The 26,084-nt window shown below is 39.0% G+C and overlaps 1 protein-coding gene and 1 long non-coding RNA gene across 2 annotated transcripts in view; one reads left to right on the top strand and one right to left on the bottom strand.

Annotated features, from left to right (window-relative positions):
- Window positions 1-10,470, top strand: part of LOC117089577 — a 100,803-nt gene extending 90,333 nt beyond the window's left edge. Inside the window, exon 3 of the long non-coding RNA XR_004439659.1 lies at window positions 10,148-10,470. This is a non-coding gene — a long non-coding RNA (uncharacterized LOC117089577). The remainder of the gene's footprint in view (window positions 1-10,147) is intronic.
- The window catches only part of CFAP54 (cilia and flagella associated protein 54), a 373,684-nt gene that overhangs the window by 322,237 nt on the left and 25,363 nt on the right, over window positions 1-26,084 (bottom strand). The window contains exons 6-14 of the mRNA XM_033220975.1: window positions 23,910-24,053; window positions 20,933-21,046; window positions 20,708-20,809; window positions 15,849-16,047; window positions 8,503-8,684; window positions 8,250-8,415; window positions 6,919-7,004; window positions 3,964-4,098; window positions 1,458-1,608 (exon numbers count right to left, since the gene is read on the bottom strand). Of these exons, the coding sequence (XP_033076866.1) occupies window positions 1,458-1,608; window positions 3,964-4,098; window positions 6,919-7,004; window positions 8,250-8,415; window positions 8,503-8,684; window positions 15,849-16,047; window positions 20,708-20,809; window positions 20,933-21,046; window positions 23,910-24,053 (1,279 nt within the window). The remainder of the gene's footprint in view (window positions 1-1,457; window positions 1,609-3,963; window positions 4,099-6,918; window positions 7,005-8,249; window positions 8,416-8,502; window positions 8,685-15,848; window positions 16,048-20,707; window positions 20,810-20,932; window positions 21,047-23,909; window positions 24,054-26,084) is intronic.

The following is a 26,084-nucleotide window of genomic DNA, read 5'->3' on the forward strand; positions in this document are numbered from 1 at the left end:
AGGACATTTCAGAAATATGACCTGAGGCCAATGAATGTGTTCGATGGCAAGAGACTTTTAACTGATGGTTGTCAAACTTCGATTTATATCAAATTCACCTGGGAAACTAATAAAGACTGAGAAGGTTCAGGCTAGCTGAAATAGAACAGAGCTTGGGCCTTACGGTTTTAACAACCTTTCAGGTGATATTGATAACAATCAAAACTTGAGAATCATGGCTCTAAAACTCCATCTGAAAAGCCACACTCAACAGCGGAAGACAGGCAGAGCCAGATTAGTGAATCTCCGAGTAAACAATAATTTTATTATGGAGTCCTCCAGATGTCATACATGCTCTGTAAGTGGGGTGAAACAGCAAAGTAAATACCCTCTATGGAGCCCTCCACATTATTCCCCACCCCATTAAATACAGTACAGGGCTGCAACCAGAGGCAGAACAAAGAACAAGGAGGTCAGAGCAGAAGGCCATCCTTTGAGAGAAGACATCTCCTGAATGGAGAAGAGAATGAAGGAGAAGAAAAAGGGGTTGAGACAGGAAGAATGGGGGCTGGGGGACTAGGAAATGAAAGCAAAAAGAGGAAGACGATAAGGATAAGAAGAGAGAAAGTGGTGGAGAAACAATAAATGAAGAAAGAATTTTAAGAGGAAGGAATTAGAAGAAAGAAAATAAAAAAGGAGATAGAAAGTAGAATGACACTGATCCATTCAACAAATACTTACTTGATCTCCTACACTGTGTAGATGATGTGGTGAGTGCCAAGAATATGACAGTGTCCAAAACAGAATCTTCCTTCAAGCATTCACTCTTATGGGAAATGGAAGGGGAGGAAAACAAAGGAAGATAAAAGAGAGGAGAGGTGGCCAGGTGCGGTGGCTCACATCTGCAATCCCAGACCTTTGGGAGGCCAGGGCAGTTCAGAAGTTTGAAAGCAGTGTGGCCAACATGGTGAAACCCCGTCTCTACTAAAAATACAAAAATTAGCCAGGCATGGTGGTGGGCACCTGTAACCCCAGCTACTCGCGAGGCTGAGGCAGGAGAATCGCTTGAACCTGGGAGGTGGAGCTTGCAGTGAGCTGAGATTGTGCCACTGCACTCCAGCCTGGGTGACAGAGCAAAACTCCGTCTCAAAAAAAAAAAAAAAAAAGGAGAGAAAGGGAAAAAAGAAAGAAAGAGAGGGGAGTAAAGGGGAGTAGGTAGTAATTAGGAACAGAGAAAAAGAGAGAAAAGGAATATGAGAAGACAAAAAGGGGTTTGTCCCTCATTGAATCAGAGAGCATGAAACCTTCCTAACATCCACTGGATGAAACTATATTATTATCTATCTCTGATTATAAATCCTCAGTGAAGCATAATATTGAAGTGCCTCATTTCCATTACTAGAAGTTATCCTGTATTTGGTATCATACCTATATATTTGTATTTATGTAGGTATATAATTTTTCAGCCAACATTTTACCTAGAGATTGTTTAAATTTTCTTCCTGGCCTTCCTAAAGATTCCAGTATTTCACTTAACCGTAATGTGACTTCTGCCACTACCACAATGTCAATGTCTTCCATTTTATAGCAGTGAATTACTTCATTTATCTGCCACAGAAGATAAATCCACTAAAAAGAGAAAATACACAGCAAAATCAATTAAGAGTATATGAAACTGTACAAACAGTCACATTTTTCAAAACTTATACTTCCTTGAAAAAACCGTCTTCTAATCATATGGAAATATTACACAGGTACCCCTCCTTATTAATGTCTTAATTATAAATAAAACTCAGTAATCCTTTTAAAATGATATTTAGTAATCAATCTGTTTATATAAATTCATAAAGTAGATTCATTTAAGTTTAGAGTCTGCACATCTATAGCCATTATGGGAAATTTATGATCTGTTATTTGTACCTATCAGTGAATAGTATCTGTATCCTCAAAAGTTCTCACTGTCCATTCAAAGCAGCTATTATGATTACTATCAACATCCTCCTTATGAGTGAGGGGGAAGTAGGTGTTTCAGGCTCCACATCAGGCGCCTTAGATTGTCTTTCATGGCCAGGTACGGTGGCTCACGCCTGTAATCCCAACACTTTGAGAGGCTGAGGTGGGTGGATCACTTGAGGTCAAGGAATTCGAGATGAGCCTGGCCAATACGGTGAAACCCCGTCTCTATTAAAAATACAAAAAGTAGCCAGGGTGGTGGCGCATACCTGTAATCCCAGCTACTCTGAAGGCTGAGGCAGGAGAATCGCTTGAACCCAAGAGGTGGAGATTGCAGTGGGCGAGGATCGTGCCTCTGCACTCCAGCCTGGGCAAAACAGTGAGTCTCTGTCTCGAAAAAAAAAAAAAAAAAGAGAGAGAGAGAGGAAGAAATTGTCTTTCATGCCTGTATCCCCAAAGCTTAGCACATAAAACCAACTATCATATTTTGGGACCTGAGATGATAAAACGGTATTTATGTACTCACATTATTACTTAACAGAGTACATGACAAAAATCACACCTATGCATACTAATGTAGCTAATCTTATGCAGCTTCCAAATTACCAAAGCTATGATATTTATAATTACTATAATTTTTTCTCCTAAGTTTCCAGGTTATAATATTCAAATGCTCACCCTTCTCCCTCCTATAAAGTAGCTCTTTTAAATGGTCTAAATATATTATTACAGGGGGGAGAAAACCTGACACTCTTACTTCTCTGTATTCTCTATTATTAATCTTCTTTTTGAATTTAACCAAGCTTATATGACCTCAGATACACTATATTTATTTTTTATTTTTGTGTATTTATTTTTTTGAGATGGAGTTTCACTCTGTTGTCCAGGCTGGAATGCAATGGGGCGATCTTGGCTCACTGCAACCTCCGCCTCCTGGGTTCAAGCAATCCTCCTGCCTCAGCCTCCCGAATAGCTGGGAATGCAGGCACACACCAACATGTCTGGATAATTTTTGTATTTTTAGTAGAAACAGGGTTTCACCATGTTGACCAGGCTGGTCTCGAACTCCTGAACTCAGGTGATCCACCTGCCTCGGCCTCCCAAAGTTCTGGGATTACAGGTGTGAGCCCCTGCGCCCAGCCCATACTATATTTATTCTTCACTTAAAAGCTTGAGGCCAGGCACAGGGCCTCACACTTGTAATCCCAGCACTTTGGGAGACCAAAGCAGGTAGATCACGAAGTAAGGAGTTCAAGACCAGCCTGGCCAAGATGGTGAAACCCTATCTCTACTAAAAATACAAAAATTTGCCAGCCATGGTGGTGGATGCCCGTAATCTCAGCTACTCCAGAGGCTAAGGCAGGAGAATTGCTTGAACCCGGGAGGCAGAGGTTGCAGTTAGCCAAAATTGTGCCACTGCACTCTCCAGCCTGGGTGACAGGGTAAGACTCCATCTAAAAAAAAAAAAAAAAAGCCTGAAAAGACCAAGCCTGGTGGCTCATGCCTATAATAATCCAAACACTTTAGGAGGCTGAGATGAGCAGATTGCTTGAACCCGGGACTTTGTGACCAGCCTGGGCAACATGGTAAAACCCCATCTCTACAAAAAAAAAAAAAAAAAAAAAAAATTGCTGGGCATGGTGGTGTATGCCTGTAGCCCCAGCCACTAGGGAGGCTGAACTGGGGAGGATCACTTGAGCCCAGGAGGCAGAGGTCGCAGTGAGCTGAGATCACGCCACTGTACTACTCCAGCCTCCAGGACAGAGCAAGACTCTGCCAAAAAAAAAAAAAAAAGACCTGAAACACCTCTTCACACCTCACAACAAACAAAATTAGAACAGGAGTGCAGGGAACACACATTAAAATAAAGGGTCACTCAGCACTAGAAAGAATATCTTCTTTATATATGTACATATGCAAATGAAAGTCATTAACCAGGTGAAAAATAGGAATAAATTAGATTTGAAATGTGTATGGCAACTTGAATTAGCAATAGCAAAAAACATGTGAAAGGAAATGCAAAAGGAATACTTTGTTAGTACTGATTTTCTGGGTGAATTTTGCATAGTCATTTCTGGATATATTGAGCCGCTGAATTCCTAATTTGCATTTCTGCCATAGGAACATTATCGTGTCCACAACAATTTCTTTATCAGGTTGAACATCCTAAAAACAAAAGTGAGAAGGTAAATGAGTAGGAATAATAAAATATATGTATATAACATTTACTGTCTGCCAAGCAACACTCTAAGAGCTTTACAAATACTAACACATTGAATCTTCATAATGACCCTGGGAGAGGAGTCCTAGTATGATCCTCCCCATTTTACAGAGGAGCAAACTGAAACACAAGGAGATTAAGTGATTTTCCCCAACAAGAAGTGACTAAAGAGTGGCAGATGGGAGGGATTCAAACCTAAGTTGTCTAGCTCCGGAGTCCTCACTCTCTTTTTTTTTGAAACAGGGCCTCACTCTGTTGCTCAGGCTGGAGCGCAGTGGCATGATCTTGGCTTGCAATCTCAGCTCACTGTAACCTCCACATCCCAGCATGTTCAAGCGATTCTCGTGCCTCAGCTTCCCAAGTAGCTATGAATACAGGTGCGCACCACCACACCCAGCTCATTTTTGTATTTTTACTAGATACAGGGTTTCACCATGTTGGCCAGGCTGGTCTCAAACTCCTGGCCTCAAGTGATCCACCCGCCTTGCCCACCCAAAGTGCTGGGATTACAGTGTGAGCCACCGTGTCCCACCTAGATCCCTCACTCTTAATGAACGCTCTATGCTCTTCTGCCTCTCTAAAAAGAAAAGTCCCAAACACTTTTAGGCAAGTTTGCAAACCAATTACTCCCATCCGACTGTGAAATTTACATATACTTTTCTCTTTTTAAAATTATTGCATTAAAATAATAAGGAATTGGATGGGTGTGGTGACTCAGACCTGTAATCCCAGCACTGGGAGGCCAAGGCAGGTGGATCACATGAGGTCAGGAGTTCAAGACCAGCTGGGCAAACATGGCGAACCCCCATCTCTACTAAAAATATAAAAAGTAGCTGGGCATGGTGTCGTGTACCTGTAGTTCCAGCTACTTGGGAGGCTGAGACACGAGAATCACTTGAACCCGGGAGGCAGAGGTTGTGGTGAGCCAAAATTGTACCGCTGTACTCCAGCTTGGGCGACAGAGCAAGACTCTGTCTCAAAAATAATAATAATAATAATAAGGAATTGGAGCAGGGGTAGATGAACTAGTAACTAGAGAAGCAATGGGGAATTGGGAAAGTGTAGGGACAAGAAGGAAAGGGAAAAGCTGAATAGAACCTCACACTGAGTGTCAATTGATGAGCCAGAATGAATATGTCTTCTCTCATCCAAGCTACTTGCCTCTTTGCAAAAGAAAATTGTTACTCATTATAGTTAAACTAGAAAAATAGTAAGTTTATGATTAAAACATACCAAACCTGGAGCTCTCTGAGGCCGCTCTAAGACCTAATTTGCATATGTAGCACCTTCCTACAATGTTTGGGAACATGACAGATATCAATAAATGTTTATTGAATTGAATTAAATTGAACTGAATTGAACTCAGATTCAATTTAACTAAGATCATTTTAACAAAACAGATAAATGAAGGCCAGGCACAGTGGCTCACACACCTGTAATCCCAGCATGTTGGGAGGCTGAGGTGGGCAGATCACCTGAGGTCAGGATTTTGAGACCAGCCTGTCCAACATGGTGAAACTTCATCTCTACTAAAAACACAAAAACTAGCCAGGCAAGGTGGCGCACGCCTGTAATCCCAGCTACTCGGAAGGCTGAGGCAGGAGAATCGCTTGAAACTGGGAGGCAGAGGTTGGAGTGAGCTGAGATCACACCACTGCACTCCAGCCTGGGTGACAGAGTAAGACTTTGTCTCAAAAAGAAAAAGAAAAAGGAAAAGAGAAAGAAAAATGGATAAAGGAAAGTTCCCTACCTTTTTAAGCCTTGATCTCTATTTTATGGTTAGCTCTCCCACTGTAATAATGTATTTACTGCCAAATGCCTTTCTTTCAAAAATTAAATATCTGTCACAGGTTATAACGTATCCTGACAAACCCAGAAGAAATGAAAAATATTATAAAGCAGAACTTCTCAAGTCCCTTACTGTGCTTCACTTACCTGGGCGAAAGTTAACACAGTGCTCTATAATTATGGTTTACACGCTTTTCAAAAATGACAATATAACCAAATTTTCAAATGAAATTTCATCAGAATCCCAGTGTTATATACAAAAGTAACAAAAACAGATTAGTTGTTTTTACTTAAACAGATTAGTTGTTTTACTACTACTTAAAGTTGGGCTTCTCCATTATCCTCAGCAAACTAACACAGGAACAGAAAACCAAATACCACACGTTCTCACTTACAAGTAGGAGGTACAGCAAACCACCATGGCACACATTTACCTATGTAAAAAACCTGCATGTCCTGCACATGTACCCCAGAACTTAAAATAAAAATTAAAAACAAATAAATTTAAAAAACAAACAAAGTTAGGCTTCTGAGGATCCCTGAAATTTGTTTAATAACCATTGCTATACTATAGTAGTTTTACTTGAACATTTGTACCCTCATATAGGTCATTTTTTAAATACTGGCCATTGTGTGGAAAGTGGCTTCCAATAATAACAAGGCTTTGTACTCATGGACTGAAAGCAGTATTTCATTAAACATATTAACTCTTCTTAAAAACCACTGCCTCCTTTCCTTCATTATTAGAAACATAGCCTGAGAATTTCCCAAAAAGGAACAGACACTCAAAATAACAACAATAATAAAAAGAAACTTAAAACTACAAGTCAGAATCTAACTTAATCCTATATTCTAATGATTAAACAAAATAAAATTTTAGCAAGGCGTAATTGCTGTGATATCTTAAATCTGGCCTTAAGTTAGGCACAAAAACCTACTTCCACACTAATAAAAATTATTTAAAATAGCTAGTTCACCTGGGGAGTAGTGCAGACACAGAAATACAAGGTTGCTGCCAAATGGAAAATATCCTCTGAATATCCACAAGTCTTCAAACAAGTATCTAAATTCATAAAGTAGAGGAAAATGAAATAAAAAATCACTTCCAAAATTTCAAATAGAAAAGGCATAGAAACACAAATATGCTACAAAAATGACACAAATGATAGGCGGGCAAATATCATGTCAATAAGACAAATTAAATACTTCTATATGAAAACTAATCTTGACTGGGAGCAGTGGCTTATGCCTGTAATCCCAGCACTTTGGGAGGCTGAGGCAGACGGATCACTTGAGGTCAGGAGTTTGAGACCAGCCTGGCTGACATGGTGAAACCCTGTCTCTACTGAAAATACAAAAATTAGCTGGGCATGGTGGCAAGCCACTGTAATCCCAGCTACTCAGGAGGCTGAGGAAGGAGAACCCAGGAGGCAGAAGTTACAGTGAGCCAATATCGTGCCACTGCACTTCAGCCTGGGCAACAGAGTGAGACTCTGTCTCAAAAAAAAAAAAAAAAAAAAACAGAAAAGAAAACTAATCTTAGTGGCTCTAATCCAATAAAAATAGACCATTATTATCATAAATCCAACATTTGTATGCTATGTCCAAAAAGAAACTGAAGAGGCTTATAATATTAAAATGCATACAAAATAAGGTAGTTGAAAGAAAAATAATAAAAATATTGATTCAGAAATCACCAGAAGGCATATATATCATTACTTGGTACAAATTACTTACTGCAACTGATAAGCCATACAATGCTTTAAGAACATGACAAAATATTAAAAACCTGAAACTAAATAGTTCTCTTTGGTGTAAAAAGTAGACACTGCAGATTTTCAATTACACACAAAATAACTTCTAGGATTTGAAAAGTCCTAGAATGGCAAACACTGCAGGCTGGAAAGAGACAGGAGATTACCAAACCTTCCCTTCCTAACATGAACTGATGAATTTGTCCTCTGATTCATTGCCTTATGGGCCTCCCTCTTATCCAACTAAGCCAGAAGGTAAACAGAACCTCATTCCCCTACTCAAAACTGTCACTCAGAATATAATCTAGCATCCTTACAAAACCCAGGAACCACATCATCTAGCACCCAGCTACTTCTCTAGCCTTGTCACCTACCACACTCGGTCACACATGCCCCCATGCCATTCCTGCAATCACCAAACACACTCTTGTCTCAGGGCCTTTGTATCTCTTGCTCCCTCCGCCTTCAATGGTCTTTCTCTCACCACATCTATAAAAGAGCATATTTCGTCAAACTAAATTTTTGTTGGATAAAATAAATTCATGGATACTCACCATGAACAGCAATTTTTTTTAAATAAATTTGAACCGACTGTCCTTCTTTATAGTTTTCCAAAGGAAAGATCAAACCTTTGTTTCTCTTTACATTAATTAGTGGTTCCATTGCAATTAGAAGAGTTAAATCCTTCTCTGCTTTCTTTGACTCTGGATCATCCTGCCTCTTGGAGAAGTATATCCCACACGTTAATTAGTAATTGGATGTCATTTTAACAAAACAAAACCAGGAGGATGATTTTGCATATATTACCTGGAGAAAATAAATAATATGTGCAGCAGAAGATTCAAATAAACTCCACTCCTCATAGGTAAAAGCTAATTTTACAAATTTTACAGCAGCATCCACAGAAATAACATTTTTTCTTTCTATCATAAGTTCCAGAAGAGATGTTTTTGGAAAATCAAGCATTCCATCTGCACCAATATTTGACACTAGGAAAGGAAGAAGAGAGTTTTGAATATCATTCATGCAAATAAATATTTATTAAATATTCACTATACTTCCAGGCACCAGGAAAACACAATCCCTGCTTTCATAGGATTTACGTTCTAGTGGGGGAAACAAGAAATCTACAGGGTAGTGCTTTGAGGACAAATAGGAAGGGCATCCAACAGATCTGGAGGAGGAGGGCAGTCAGGAAAGGATACTCAGGGGAAAAGGAATGGAATCTCAAACACAGAATGAGCAAGAGTTCCTAGATACAGACTGGAAACTTGGGAAAGAGATCTAAAACGGGGACAGAGCTTTTAGAGTCATCATTACATATCCGCAGTAAATAGTAGATTCAGCCACGGATCATGTTGCCTTGCACAGAATAATAAGAAACACCAACATTTAAGAGAAGAGCAGAGGGAATAAAGGCTGCAAATGTGAGTGTTTAGAGAGAAAGGGGTATTCAACAGTAACACATACATACAGAAAGTAAAGAAGAAAAGGACTAGCCAGGCTTATTGGCATGTACCTATAGTCTCTGTTACACAGAAGGCTGAAGCAGGAGGATAACTTCAGCTCAGGAGTTTGAGTCCAGCCTGAGAAATACAGCAAGACCCTGCCTCTTAAAAAAAAAGAAAAAAGAAAAGAAAAGTAACTAAAGTGACCCCTGGATTGAGCAATGTCCATGACATTCTTAGTAGAATGCTAGGGTCTGCCTAATGTATAAGTAGAAAGAAAATACTTAGGAACAATGAAAACAGACAATTCCTTCAATAAATCTGGCTATGCCAAGAAGAAGACGTATAGGGAGGAAGTTGACAGAAAACACAGAAGCCCAGGCACAGTGGCTTATGTCTGTAATCCCAGCACTTTGGGAGGCCAAGGCAGGTGGATCCCTTGAGCCAGGAGTTTGAGACCAGCCCGGGCAACATGGAGTAACCCCGACTCTACAAAAAATACAAAAATTAGCCAGGTATGGTGGCATATGCCTGTATTCACAGCTACTCAGGAGGTTAAGGTGGGAGATCGCTAGAGCCCAGGAGGTCCAGACTACAGTGAGCCATGATCGCACCATTGCACTCCAGTCTGGGTGACAGAGTGAGACCCTGTCTCAAAAAAAAAAAAAAACGACGACACAGTATAATGGGACCACTTGGACACTTAGAGGGATTAGTCTTAAAGACACAAAGAGAAACATCCCCTCCATCTAAATCAGAGATGGTGGAAAAGGATCGATATGCATGAGGGTAAATTTGGGGGTTTGAGTGAAGAAAGTCAAGGAAATTCTTATGTAAAAACTTGTATTTTTCTTGGAAAGAGAAGAGCCCAAACTGTGGCACCAGAGGTTCCCTGCATTCAGATGGGCATTTGCACACACATGTGCACCCGTATGTGCACACGCACACACTAAACTCACCTAAAGGCATAGGAGCTAACTCAAGGCTTTTCTCCCTCCTCTCAGGTGGACACTGAAGCCAAGTCAGCTAACTGTTCCAAGAAGGAAAGCTCATGGGAAAAAAAATTAAAAGCAAAAACACCTTGAAAGAAAAACCACAAATGAAGCATCCTTTACCACAAGAAGCAGGAAAATGGAACAGCACAAACAAGAACTTAAGTGAAAGTGTTCTCTCAGAAAAATAAAAGAGGATATTAGAAACATGAGGCAAAAACAACTCCTGTGAAAAAGAACCAAGTGGATTCAAGGTATAAAGTATATCATCGTTGATGGTTGGACGCAATGGCGCACGCCTGTAATCCCAGCACTTTGGGAGGCCAAGGCAGCCAGATGACCTGAGCTCAGGAGTTTGAGACCAGCCTGGCCAACATGGTGGAACCCCATCTCTACTCAAAACACAAAAAATTGGCCTGGCGTGGTGGTGCATACCTGTAGTCCCAACTACTCGGTAGGCTGAGGCAGGAGAATCGCTTGAACCTGGGAGGCGGAGCCTGCAATGAGCTGAGATTGTGCCACTGCACTCCAACCCAGGCAACAGAGCGAGACTCTGTCTCAAACAAACAACAAAAATAACAAAAAAAAATCATTGTTGAAACAAATAATTAAATAGGTATACAGAAGAGTAGAACAGAGAGAATCAAAGATCAAATTCGTGACCTGAAAAATCAGATAGAGAAAGCTTCCCAGAAGGCAACAGAATAAAGACATGAAAAGAATAAAATAAATAAGACATGGAGGATGAACATCTATCCTGTTAACATCTGTCTAATGGCATTTTCAATGACTTGAAGGATTTTTTTAAATAATGAATATAAGGAACGAAATTTAAAAGTAACATGAAAAAATGAAAGAAAGATATAAGACCTCAAAGTATCTGCTGCATTACTAAACCCACCCTTAGATCCAGTAGAATAAAATGTAAGAATGTCATAAGAGAAAATTGTAAAAGATACATCTATAAAAGATTTTAACTGACATTAGACTTCTCAACAGAAACACTATATATACAAGACTATTAAGAAATAGCATCAAAATCTTAAAGAAACTTGTAAATAAACTATTATATCCATCCAAACTACTTCAAAATTCTTAGAGTTTGTATTTGAGCAAAAAGAAGTGAATTTAGAAAGAAGCAATGAAAAATGGGAAGTAATGATGAGGAGAAAAAAAATCTTAATAAAGGTATTTTCTGTCTTAAAAGCAATGACCAGGACTTGTATTCAGAACAGAAAAAGAGCTCTCATAACTCAAGAGAAATAACTAACAATGCAATGAGAAAGTAAACAAAAGACACTAGAGAAAAAGAGAGTATGTAGATGGCAAATAAACACATGAAAAACTGTTTAACATCTTTAGCCATTAGGGAAATGCAAATTAAAGTCACAGTGGGATATTACTACATACCTATCAGAATGGCTAAAATAAAAAACTGATGACACACCAAATTCTGTCAAGGATTTTCTGAAACTGGATCATTCACACATTGCTGGTGGAAATATAGCAGAGTCATCCTGGAGAACAGTATGAGAGTTTCTCACAAAACTAAATACTAACTTATCATGTATCTGAACCACCAATTGCACTGTTGAACGTTTTATTCCAGAGAAATGAAAACTTACCTTCACACAAAAACTTGTACTCAACTGTTCATAGCAGCTTTATTTCTAATAGCCAAAAACTGGAAATAATTCAAAAGTCCTTCAAAGGGTAAGTGGTTAAACAAACTGTGGTGTATCCATATCATAAAATAATACTCAGCAGTAACAAGTGAACCTTTTTTTTTTCTTTTTGAGACAGAGTCTTGTTTTGTCACCCAGGCTGGAGTGTAGTCGTGGTGATATGATCTCCAGTCACTGCAACCTGCGACTCCTGGGTTCAAATGATTCTCTTTCCTCAGCCTCCCAAGTAGCTGGGACTACAGGCACAGGCCATGACGCCTGGCTAATTTTTGTATTTTTAGTAGAGACAGAGTTTCACCATGTTAGCCAGGCTGGTCTCGAACTCCTGGGCTCAAGGGATCAGCCCATCTTGGCCTCCCAAAGGGCTAAGGTTACAGGCATGAGCCACTGTGCCCGTCCAAGTGAACTATTAATATACACAACCTGGATACATCTCAAGAGAATTATGCTGAGTGAAAAAACAGACAACACACATACGGCCACCTAATTTATGACTAAGGGATACTGCAGCCAATGAAAGGAAGTTATCTTCAATAAATGGTGCTCTGTCAACTGAATATACATATAGTAGTACATAAATCTTGATCTCTACTTTGTATCAACAAAAAAGATCTAATTTCTAATTAAAGACTTCATGTGGGGGTAAAACAATAAAACTTATGGAAGAAAACATATGAGAATATATTTACATTGGGGTAGCTGAGACTTCTTAACCACAACACACAAAGGATCAACTATATAGGATATATTGATAAATTGGACTACATTAAAATTAAGAATTTCTGTTCCCCAATGGATATCATTAAGAGAATGAAAAGACAAGCTGCCAAGTAAGAAATGATATTTACAATACATGTATTCAATAAAGGACTTATATCCAGAATATACAAAGAATTCCTACAAATCGACAGAAAAAGGACAAAAGGTTAAAATAGGCACCTCACAAAATAGGATATCCAATAGTGAAAAAAGTATATGAAAAGATGTCTAACTTTATCAGTCATCAGAGAAATTTAAGTCTATACTGCAACACCACTGAATTCACACCAAAATGGACAAAATGAGAAAGATAGAAAATACTGTCAGAGAGATTTTGGAGTAATGGAACCCTCATAAAATGTTAATGGGTGTGCAAACTAAAAAAACCACTTTGTAAAACAGTATCTGATGAAGCAAAATAGGAATATCCCATGCTCTTGCAATTCCACACTAACAGAAATGCATAGCAGATGTTTAACATATTTCTCTGAGTAATTTATAAAATAAAAAGATGAAAACTATCCACAGGGATAGAGAAGATCTAACCACATGATTTACTAGCTTAACTTAATCAACATATATATAAAGCAATGCACCCAACAACAACAAAAAAAATATAGTCTTTCAAGTACACACAGACTATCTACCATAGCTGGTCATTTGCCAGGCCATCAAGCCTATCTTAACAAATGTTCACAGTTCCAAATAATACATAATATGCTCTCTGACCATAGTATAATTAACATAGAAATCAGTAACCAAAAGATAGTTAGAAAATCTCCCATATTTTGATTCAGAACCCATGTATCAAAGAATAAATCACATTGCATATTAAAAATATTCTTAACCAAATAGTAATAAAGATATATCAGAACTTCAGATACATAGCTAAAGCTGAATTTAGAATAAATGTCTTAATATGCATTTAACGCAAATAATAACAAATCCTAAAAATCAATGATCTAAGCTTCCAAGTCAGTAAGTTTCTTAAATCAGTAAAGCAAACCCAAGAAAGTACAATAAAGGAAGTAATGAAGAGCAAAAATCAATAACATGGAAAACGGATATACAATAGGGAAGATCAACAAGGTCAAATATTGTTTCTTTGCAAAGACTAATGAAATTGGTGAACCCTTGGTAATAAGAGAGAAGGCAAACTGATCAATGTTACAGTGAAAAAAAGGACATCATACAGATTCTACAGACATTAAAAAGATGATGATGTGATACTGGAAATCCTTAATGAAAATTTTAAGGCTGGATGCAGTGGCTCCCACCTGTAATCCCAGCACTTTGGGAGGCCAAGGCAGTTGGATCACCTGAGCTCAGAAGTTTGAGACCAGCCTAGCCAACATGGTGAAACTCCATCTCTACTAAAAACACAAAATTAGCCAAGCGTGGTGGTGGCACATGCCTGCAGTCCCAGCTACTTGGGAGGCTGAGGCAGGAGAATCACTTGAACTGGGGAGGTGGAGGTTGCAGTGAGCAGAGATCATGCCATTATACTCTAGCCTGGGCAACAAGAGCAAAACTCTGTCTCAAAAAATTAATTAATTAATTAATTAATTAATTTAAATATTAGATAAAACAGAAAATTTTCAAGGAAAATACAATTTACTAAAGAGATAGTTTTTTTTTAAAAGAATGAAAAGAAAATCTGAAAAATTTCATATCTATGGAGGAAATTGAATTCATTGTTTAAAATATTCCCACACAAAAAATTCCAGGTACAGATGGGCTGCACCAGAAAATTCAACCAAACATGTAGGAAGAAATAACACCAATATAACACAAAACATTTACAGATAATGGAGAAAGAGGGCATACTTCTCAACTCATTTTATGAGGCTAATATGATCTTGTGAGCAAAACCTAAAAAGAACATTACAAGAAAGAAAGGTCTGTCCCATCAACAGAGAAGCAGAAATATTAAACATTACCAAACAAATCAAGCAATGTATCAAAAGGCTAATCCTTACCTCCAAATTAGGTTTATTCCAAAAACATAGGATGGTTAAAAATTAGATAAACAATCCATATAATCAACCACATTAATACAAAGAAATGAGAAAGCCATTTGATCAACTCAGTAAATCTCAATAAATTCAGAGAGTGGCCTGGCACGGTGGCTCAAGCCTGTAATCCCAGCACTTTGGGAGCCTGAGACGGGCGGATCACGAGGTCAGGAGATCGAGACCATCCTGGCTAACACGGCGAAACCTTGTCTCTACTAAAAAAATACAAAAAACTAGCCGGGCGAGGTGGCGGGAGCCTGTAGTCCCAGCTACTCGGGAGGCTGAGGCGGGAGAATGGCGTAAACCCGGGAGGCGGAGCTTGCAGTGAGCTGAGATCCGGCCACTGCACTCCAGCCTGGGCAACAGAGCGAGACTCCATCTCAAATAAATAAATAAATAAATAAATAAATAAATAAATTCAGAGAAAGCTTTTGCTAAAATTAAACTATTCAAGATTAAAAAAAAAAAAAAAACACTTAGCAAACCAGGAATAAAAGAAATGTCTGTGATCTGCAAAAGGGTATCTATAAGAATTATTCAGTAGATATCTCAAATAATGGCAAAATGTTGAAAGCTTTCCAACTGAGGAAAAAAATGAGACAAGCGAGTCTGCTATCACCACTTCTTTCCATGTGTTATTGGAAATCCTATACAGTGCAATCATCAAGAAATGCAAGAAAAGAGAAATTAAAAGATTAAGGATTGGACAGAAATAAGCCATTCATAGATGATTGTATATACAAAAAAAGTCCCTCCAAAATCTACTAATACATTATTTGAAACATCAATTGACCTTAGCAAGGTTGCTGAATTCAAGATCAATATAAATTGTATCAGCTGAGCACAGTGGCTCACACCTGTAATTCTAGCACTTTAGGAGGCTGAGATGGGTGGATTGCTTGTGCCCAGGAGTTTGAGACCAGACTGGGAAACATGGTGCGACCCCATCTCTACAAAAAATACAAAAATTAGCCAGGTATGGTGGCATATACCTGCAGTCCCAGCTACTTGGGAGGCTAAGAAGGGAGGATCGCTTGAGCCCAGGAAGTTGAGGCTGCAGTGAGCCATGATCATACCACTGCACTCCAGCATGGGTGACAAAGAGAGACTTTATCTCAAAAACAACCAACCAATCAAACCAAAATAAAATAATATAAATTTTATCAGTTTCCTATGTATGGACTACCATGCTAAAATTTTTGTTACTCATGTCTATCATTCTATCATAAAACAATATCTTAACATCTTATTTACTTATCAAAAGTTCTCTTCCTGCCATAAACAATTCTGAGACAACATCATGAATCTCCACTTCGTCTGTAACAATGGGTCCAGTTTGCAGTATTCGCCTGTTTGAATCAGAAAGAGCTTCCAAGACAGCCAGAAACCGGGATGCAGTGCTATCAAACATCTCATCCAATAGCCGCTCTGTGACAGTACGTGGCCATGATAACTGAAATTGAGAAAAAAAAGTTCAGTCCATTTGTTAAAGCTATTATATTGTGGGCACAGTGGCTCATGCCTATAATCCCAACACTTTTGGAGGCCAAGGCAGGAGGACTGCTTGACCCAAGGAGTTCGAGACCACCTGGGCAACACAGTGAGACCTCCATTTCAACAAAAATTTAAAAACTGGCCAGACATGTTGGAATGTGCTTGTAGTCCTAGCTGCTTGGGAGGCTGAGGTGGGAGGATCACCTGAGCCCAGGGAGGCAGAGGCTGCAGTGAGCTAAGGTCATGCAACTGCACTCCAGCCTGGGTGACAGAGTGAGACCCTCAGGCAAAAAAAAAAAAAAAAAAAAAAACCCTGTTATAAGGCAAAGAAAAGTAAGGCATGCTTGATCAATGCTAAAACAGAAAGCAGTTGGTCTAACAACAAGCAGGTAGCAAAAGATACCTGCTTTTGTGTTTTCATTTTTTGAGATGTCACTCCAGATTTCATTAGAGATATCACGCTGCCATTACATCAAAGACTTTGTTGTTTCTTCATATGCTTGTGTTTCCAAGGCAGCATTAAAAGGTTGTTTATTATGGTTTGCTTATTAAGCGAGCATAAATCTTCATATGCTTTATAGTATCTTCATTATAGCCTTAGGAACTGATATTCAAATTTTGGTTACCTAAGAATCACTCAAGGGTGCTTTGTAGATTCAAGACCAAATTTCCAGAGATTTTGTGTGTCTGGACACTTTTAATAAGCACCGCAGGATATTCTCATGCAGAAGGTCCTCAAGCCAAAAGTTGAAGCAATATTTAGCAGTATAAATAACAAGGTTTATGGTAATTAACTCTAAGAAAGAATTGATCAGCTTTATGCTAACAGGCTAGTGACTGTTTAGAACCTTTGTGGGTTCCCAGTCATTATGCTTTGTACTGGCCCCAAATGACTGCACTTCCTGCACATGCTTCCTGCCACACTTCATTCTTCTCTCCAACAAATGACCTGTTCTCTGCATTTAGTTTGCCAGCAAATAAGAACTGTAGTTCTAGTTGACTTTTCTAGAAGCCTTATCCAGCTGGAAGATATCCTCATAATCCCCTTGCTTTTATTTCTCTTATTAAGGCAAAGTCAGAAAGACAGAAAAACAAAAGCAGGGATAAAGTTGGCTTGAACTACTTTCCTGCAAACACTAGCTTCCCTACTCATAAGCTTCTGTACCTTTTCAATCCATAGGCCAACTGGTGTGTTAAAAGCTTCAACAAGAGGCCAGGCACAGTGGCTCATGCCTGTAATCCCAGCACTTTGGGAGGCCGAGGCGGGTGGATCATGAAGTCAGGAGTTCGAGACCAGCTTGGCCAATATAGCGAAATCCCGTCTCTACTAAAAATACAAAAAAGCCTGTAATCCCAGCACTTTGGGAGGCCGAGACGGGCGGATCACGAGGTCAGGAGATCGAGACCATCCTGGCTAACACGGTGAAACCCCATCTCTACTAAAAAAAATACAAAAACTAGCCGGGCGAAGTGGCGGGCGCCTGTAGTCCCAGCTACTCGGGAGGCTGAGGCAGGAGAATGGCGTGAACCCGGGAGGCGGAGCTTGCAGTGAGCTGAGATCCGGCCACTGCACTCCAGTCCGGGCAACAGAGCGAGACTCCGCCTCAAAAAAAAAAAAAAAAAAAAATACAAAAATTAGCCAGGCATGGTGGTGTGCGCCTGTAGTCCCAACTATTTGGGAGGCTGAAGCAGAAGAATTGCTTGACACAGGAGGCAGAGGTTAACGTGAGCCAAGATCATGCCACCGCACTCCAGCCTAGGTGACACAGTGAGACTCCATCTCAAAAAAACTTCAAAAAAATTTGAACTTCATGCCCTGCCTTCTCTTTTCTTATAGAGGTAAGAGTTTTTCCTAAGATTTTTATTTAGGTTAAAACAGAGCTTTTAAAAATACATACTGAGGCCAGGCGCGGTGGCTCAAGCCTGTAATCCCAGCACTCTGGGAGGCCGAGACGGGCGGATCATGAGGTCAGGAGATCGAGACCATCTCTGGCTAATACGATGAAACCCCGTCTCTACTAAAAAATACAAAAAACTAGCCGGGCGTGGTGGCGGGCGCCTGTAGTCCCAGCTACTCGGGAGGCTGAGGCAGGAGAATGGCGTCAACCCGGGAGGCGGAGCTTGCAGTGAGCTGAGATCCGGCCACTGCACTCCAGTCTGGGTGACAGAGCAAGACTCCGTCTCAAAAAAATAAAAATAAAAAAAAATAAAAATAAAAATACATACTGAAACAGCAAATCAACTTTATGAATAATTAGAAGTATTCAAAATGAAATAGTAAAACCCAAGTGAATAAAACAATGAAATTACTTATAAAATATCATAGAAAAACTAGCAAAAAGAATGGAATATTTATCAGAGCTGTAAATAAAATATTAAGTAAAAGATTTTGAAATATAAATATTTAAAAGATCTATAAAAAAAGAAAGCTGAAGCAATAAGGAAAACAATGGATTGTCAAGTATAAAAAGCAAAATAATAATGTCTATAAAAATAATGAGCTCATTCAAGTATATTTTGAAAATTAAAATCCCTAGTAGATAAATGGTCAAAGACTGAAAAATAATTCACACAATGAAAGAAAAGCTGGCTCAAAAAAACAAAGTTAAAATGGCAAGCCATCTTATGAAAACTGAATTAGCAAAAAAAAAAAAAAACAAACAAATAATAATATAAAAATAATAATAGCTTGTGGTAAAATAATTGGTACTTGCAAGTTGTCACCTTGAAAATAGGAATACTCGTTTTGGAAAGCAAGTTGGCAATATATATCAAGGGAAATAAAATGTTTATGTCCTTCGATTCTGTAATCCTACACCTGGAATTTTATCCACAGGAAATAAAAGAAAGAAAAAAAATAAGCATGTCTGAAGATGTGGATGATATCAATACTTAAAATAGCAAAAAAAATTTGAAAGAACTAAAATAATAATGATAAAATAGACAAATTATGACACATATACTGCATAGGATATATTATATTATTATTTAAAATGTCAGGATGAATGAAAATCTGAATGGCACAACTGTACAGTTTGGTTCCATCTCTAAATACTAGGGTCTCCATGACATCTACTCTGGGAGATGTATTATGTTAATTTCCCAACATCACGTGTCTATTCCTAGTGAAGCTCTATTTATCACTGACCCCCAGCAAATTTTGCCTACTCTGACTTCTAAGTTAGCTTAAAAGCTTATCCGAGGAATTGCCTATAATTTAATTAATTACTCACCATTTAATAGACTGTTGGTTAGTAAGGGATACATCTTAAAAGGGATGTATAAAAGGTACCTGTGGGCTCAGTAGTCAATATTGTCACACTAAGTAGCAATGGAAAGGTACCATGTCCAAAAACCATTTGTATTTAAATATAATAATTCATTTAAAAGAAAGAAAAAGGATTACTCCTAAATGTGTTAAGAAGAAATGAGGAAAGAGAGTAGCAGTGATTGGAGTAGCGGCCGAGCACTGGACTTAAGAGATGCAGGTGCTGGTTCTGGTTCTGCCAGCGGCTGCCTTTGTGATCTTGAGCCAGTCATTTAAACACTGCAGGCTTTATTTTCCCATCTGTAATATAAAATGACTGAACCAGATAATTTCCCAAATCCTTTCCAGGTTCTGAGATTTGATACACCTCTTCTGTAAGAAACTGCTCATCTCCTTCACCATAGATTCATTTTCAATCCCTACATGGAAGCTCGCAGAAGAGGGTATATATCCATCTAGAACAGTCAGGGAGAGCTTCAAAACGATATAGAACTGGGCCCTGGGGGATATTAAGAGTCAGGAAGGCAAAGGGAAGAAGAAGAAAAAAAGACAAGGGGAAGAAAAAGGGCTGAGGGCCCCACAGGCCTGACGTTGCCTACTCCCTGCCCTATGATCATCTTTACTAGTGTTTGCTTGTGGTTGGGAGAGGCTGTGTGGCTGGTTACGACATATGAGAAGAACAGACTCATGTCACTTCTATGCTGAGCATCACTAGATGTGCAAGGTTCCCCAGAGCTCTCTTTTATCCCCTCTGGCCAAATGACTAGCAATGTTTGAAACGAAGGCTGCTCTTCAGCCTGGCCCTGAGCAGCTTTTGTAAGGCAGAGCCCCTGATAACTAAAATAACATATGACTCCAGTAGACAATAAATTGTTTTAAGCCACCTGAGGTACGGGGGTTGTTTGTTGCTACTGGATAACCTAGCTCCTGAACATTCCCAAGGGTAAAACCTAAGGCTGATGAGAAAAGGGGCCTCCATCTTCTCTGAAGCCTCAAAGCCTGCTCGCCTGCTCAGCTCACCCTAAGTGGTCAAAGACAAAGGCATGTGCAGAACCACTCAGAGGCCTATTCATTTGCAAGAGCCGGTTCATTGAAATCTTTCACTGGCTCCTCTTCAGCCTCTTGTCCTTTAAGGTTGCAAAACTGGGATTGTGCTAAGACACAAAAGCTTTGAGAAACAGATGAAGTGAGGCTATGTGCAAACTAGAAAAACACTCTTCTCTCTATTTACCCATTGAGGCAGAGAACTGGGGGTAGAATTTAATGAGTGACTAGGCTTGAAAGATATCAGAGCATAATACAAATACACTGCAAAAAGAGTCTTAAAGAGAGAAGATACGTTTAGACTTACAGTTTGTACTTCCCTTAGGTTAATTCTTATCTTGGGTCTAAAGACAGCTTTGTTTTTTCTTCTAGATTCAAAGACTCCTCTTTTGAAGATCATCACTGCCATCTGCCTCAAAAAGCAGAATTATACATGAAATAACAATGAGATATACTTCTCAACTACTAATATTAAGTATTTAATCAGCTGTAGAGTGTGGTACATTTCTTTTATTTCATGAAATTTTTATACCTTTATTGTGGCCTCTCTAAAATATCTTCGCGATTCTTCCTGGGATTTTGAGGAACTCATTAATTCCAGTTGTCTTAACTCATCAATTTTAGCCAAAGCACGCCGAGCAAATGCCTACATGCGATTAAAATAAATTTAATTCATAAATCAGAATATAGTGATTAAAATGTATAAAGACAGTATGTTTTGTTCTCCTAGGCATTTGATTTAATCTGTGAATTAAGCTCTAAGTTAATGCTGACTCCTTTTATCTAGTCTCATTTTCTTTAAGAACCATTAAACTCTCCAATAAACGGTGAGATAAGGTAACTTTATGAATTAAGAAATTTTAAAAAGGAAAGCTGAAATATGACTTAAACAGTAGCTCCATACAGACTATCACTTCTTAGCATTTGGCACTGCATGTCCTCATGTGCGCACAAACGCGTGCGCGCGCGTCCTCAGTTGCTCTTCTCAAATCCTAACCTTCCTATCATGACATGCTGTATTATCTACCTTACTGTTCACATTGACCACCAAACTGTGACTTCCTGAAAGGATCTTACTCATTTTTGTGTCTCCAGCACGCAGCACACTGTGTTTAATAAATATCTGAAGGAAGGAAGAAGGGAGGCTTTCTTATTTAATCATATCACCATTATTATAATCCTCTAGAGATAACAAATGAGTTCAAGGGAGTTATTAAGAACTCAATAACAAGAGTTCATGTCCCTTATTTCACCATCTCTTTGAAATATTTCATTCACCATTTGTAATTTTTAATGAAGATGCTTCTAGACCAACCACAATATTAACATATATGAAGGGTTACATTTTCCAATAAAGAAAAATCCCAAATGGGATCAAATGGCCAAAACACTATAAAACTTTCATTCCCTAATAATCTTAATAGCTACAGAACAAAATACCCCACCACTAGTACACTGACGTTAACTCTCTCTGACTCTGACTCTCTCTCTCTCTCTCTCTCTCTCTCTCTTCTCTCTCTCTCTCTATATATATATATATATATATGATGAGTTGTCTTTCTGGAATCTATCTTGAGCTACACAAGTAACCCGTGAAGGTTGAATTAGGCTGTTCCTCTGCCTATGTGCCACCAGCATCTAACCCTTCAGAATTAGTTCAGGCAGGAAAAACTAAATGGAACTGTGAATTGGCCAGATGATTTATTTATGGTTGTTAACAAGATATGAACAGGCATGTGCACAGCCATGAAGGCAGTCCTACACAGGACTTCCAGCCAAAGAGGCTGACTAGAGCAGAAGTCCAGCTTATGCCCCACATACCAAACCATGTACCCTCATGCAGGAACGTGTTGGCCCAAAGGAAGGGGTGCTTATTTCTCTTTCTCATCAAGGCCCCATCCACTGACCAAGCCAGGTATCACGTAATGTAGAGAAGGTGCCTTTTTCAGATTTACACTGGGGCACTCTACAGGCCAATAGAAGCCCTGGAGTATATATATATACATACACACATATATATATATAAATTTTATATATATATATAATTTTTTTTTGAGATGGAGTTTCACTCTTGTTGCCCAGGCTGGAGTGCAATGGTGTGATCTCAGCTCACTGCAACTTCAGCCTCCCAGGTTCCTGCCTCAGCCTCTTGAGTAGCTGGGACTACAGGCACACACTACCATGCCTGACTAATTTTTGTATTTTTAGTAGAGACAAGGTTTTGCCATGTTGGCCAAGCTGGTCTTGAACTCCTGACCTCAGGTGATCCACCTGCCTTAGCCTCCCAAAGTGCTGGGATTACAGGCATGAGCCACCATGCCCAGCCTGAAGTTAAGTTATATTTCAAGTACTCGATCAAAAAGATATGAAAGAAGGAAAAACAAAAAAATAGAGTGTATTAAATGGTCGTTAGAAGGTGTATTCAATTAGCTGGGCATAGTGGTGTGCATCTGCAGTCCCAGCTACTCCAGAGACTAAGACTGCAGTGAGCTGTGATCAGACCACTATACTCCAGCCTGAGCAACAGAGCAAGACTCTGTCTTAAAAAAGAAAGAAAGAAAACAAAAGAAAAAGAAAGTGTATTAAATGGTGGTTAGCAGAGAAAAGCAAGACAAGAGCGTGCTAAGTGATAAGGAACACAAAACTAAACGAGGAGGGAAGGCGGCTTGTGTCCAAGAGCAAAATGAGGATGGAAAGACAGCAGACAGAAATTTTTGAGATCTACTGCACAGCATGGTGATAATAGTTAACAACAACGTATTGCATATTTCAAAATTGCTAATGAATAGATTTTAAGTGTTCTCACTACAAGAAAAAGACATGTGAGAAGATGAATATGTTACTTAGCTTAATATAATCATTCCACAGTGTATACATTCAACAAAACATCACATTGTACCTCCTAAGTATATACAATTATTATTTGTCATTTAAAAATAAAAATCTTAATTTAAAAAATTCCAAAAATCTTACTCAGAAATGGAGCAAAGAAGGTGAAAGTGAATAGAGAATAAAGGAGAGACCAGAAAGGAGGGCGAGCGAAACAGAATGGAAAAGCCAAACAAATTTGTGCAAATAAAGCCTTGAACTTTTGTCTTTGCTTCCTCTCAATTCTTTGGTTGGGTTTTGTTTTTCCCCTTGCAGACATCTAAGGAAGAAAATGCTGGATACGCTCTATTTTAAAATATTGGGCCTGGGCATGGTGGCTCACACCTGTAATTATGAGAAGCCAAGGAAGGCAGATCACCTGAGTTCAGGAGTTCAAGATCAGCCTGGCCAACGTGGAAAAACCCTGTCTCTACTAAAAATACAAAAATTAGCTGGGCATGGGTGGCGCATGCCTGTAATTTCAGCTACTCAGGAGGCTGAGGCAGAAGAATCACTTGAACATGGGAGGCAGACATTGCAGTGAGCCAAGATCACGTCACTGCACTCCAGCCTGGGCAACAGAGCGAGATTCCATCTCAAAAAAAAAAAATTTGACTCCTCAGGGTTAAAAAGCAGCATACCTCTCCATGAATTCCGGCTTGGCAGTCATAGCAGCACTGGCAAACAGCCGTGTAGAGAGTAGTGCGCCATGTCAAGTACCTGAGTGACAGGAGCGGGACCAAGGACTCCATACACATGCTGGCCCACAGGAGATACTCTAAGGCCTGCAAAATAAAGGGCACCATTGGATTCGTTTTCATTTTAAGCTAATAATGATAATTGTATTAAATATAATCAAATTCTAAGTTGTGAGCACAAGTTGCTGATTACTTAAACCAAAAATACCATAAAGAACATGTCAAGAAGAAACAAGCATTTAAAAAGTAAAAGATAATTTAAAGAACTCAAAATGTCAAGCCATTTTGGAGGACATTCTAAAATGTCTTTTTGTTTGTTTGTTTTTAGAGAGTCTTGCTCTGTCACCCAGGCTGGAGTGTAATGGCACAATTGCAGCTTACTGCAACCTCCGCCTCCTGGGTTCAATTGATTCTCATGCCTCAGCCTCCTAAGTAACTGGAACTACAGGTGTGCACCACCACACCTGGCTAATTTTCTGTTTTAGTAGAGAGGAGGTTTTATCATGTTGAGCACTCTGGTCTTGAACTCCTCACCTCAAGTGATCCATCTGTCTAGGCCTCCCAAAGTGCTGGAATTACAGGCATGAGCCACTGCACCCAGCCTATCTTGTCTTCTTACAAGCTTCTCTGCTCATTTTTATTAGTATTTATCATGTCAACAGTAGTCCAGGAATTAACTCCAATGATACAATTGTTATTTGTTAGCGTGGAACCAGTATATTATTCTGAAGATTAGCTGGTATAGGAGGTAAGGAAAATGAAAAAGGCTTACAGCCTGGGGCCTGCGATGCTTAGTAGAAATGGTCCAAGATTAGAATTAAACAAACCGGGATTTCAGTCCCAGTTTTACCACCTAGTGACTGGATCATTTTACCTCTTTAGGGCTCAATTTTCTCATCTGTAAAATGGGTATTTTTTCACATCACAATAGTGTTGTTATGGAGAAAGAGATAATGTACATGACATGCTAGGAAAATACTTCCACAATCTAAAATAAAATCCACCTTGATATACCTCCAGTGCATTGGTCCTCATCATGCCTTCCAGAACAACACAAAGCAGTCCAAAACTCACTTCTAAATTATAGCCATCCAGAAATCTAAAAACATTTATGCAGCCTGCCCTCTCCCTCGGCTCTCTCATCCAGGGTAAATATCCCCAAGTACTTCCATCCCTCACGGAACTGCACTGCCCTTCTCCACCATGATTGGCCTTCTGTGGCTTTGCCTCAGGTTGCCAGCATCCTTTCAGGGTGTATGGCTAGACCACAGTACAGTGAACGCTCTCAGTCCCTGGCTGTGGACACTGTACCTCTTCTAAATTAGACTGAGGTTGATTCATTGCTGTTTTTGTTGTTGCTGTCATTGTTGTTGTTGTGAACTTTGTGAACTGATATGAAATTAATCAGATCACCAAAAACCCTTGAATTTTTCTCACATTTGCTGCTCCCTAACAATCTCTATTTCAGATTTTTGCATTTGGAATGTTGTGGTTTGGGTTGGGTGGTATATGATTAAGCCATGCCTAAATCTCCCCTTTAAATTCACATCTTTCTAAAATCCTTCAGGACTCCTGGTATTAGAAATGTCACATTTCAAAATAAAAATAGCTTCAGTTAACAATTGTTCACATTGCATTTGATTTGTTTATGGAAAATCAAAGTTTTTTGTGCCAGAAGGGATCTTAAAAGTAATCTAGCTTGACTCCATGAGGCTAAACTCATTCTAAGCAAAAGAGCTGGGGCTGAAACTCAGATCTTTGAACTCCCAAGTGCAGTGTTCTTTCCACTACACAGAGGAGCCTTGACAAAGGGGAGAAGCTCACCATAAACTACATAGGGTTATGAAAAACTATCTTTCAAGTTTAAACAGGAAAAGCCATTTTCAAAATATGACTCAATTTGTAGCATTTTTTTCTTACCCTTAAAAGCTACAAATAATCGTTTCTATTAATTAAAAAAAAATTAAAAGGATACATCAGGACTATTCTTTTCATGGAAAAAAAAAAACTTTGAAAAGTCAAATGATATCCATATCCAAAACATGGTCCCAGTAAGAGCATGTTGTAGGTGTTCAGTAGGAAACATACACACGATTAATCAGCTCAGCCACAGGATGG

Source organism: Trachypithecus francoisi, unplaced genomic scaffold (assembly GCF_009764315.1).
Source record: "Trachypithecus francoisi isolate TF-2019V2 unplaced genomic scaffold, Tfra_2.0 Lachesis_group11, whole genome shotgun sequence".
NCBI classification, from domain to species: Eukaryota; Metazoa; Chordata; class Mammalia; order Primates; family Cercopithecidae; genus Trachypithecus; species Trachypithecus francoisi.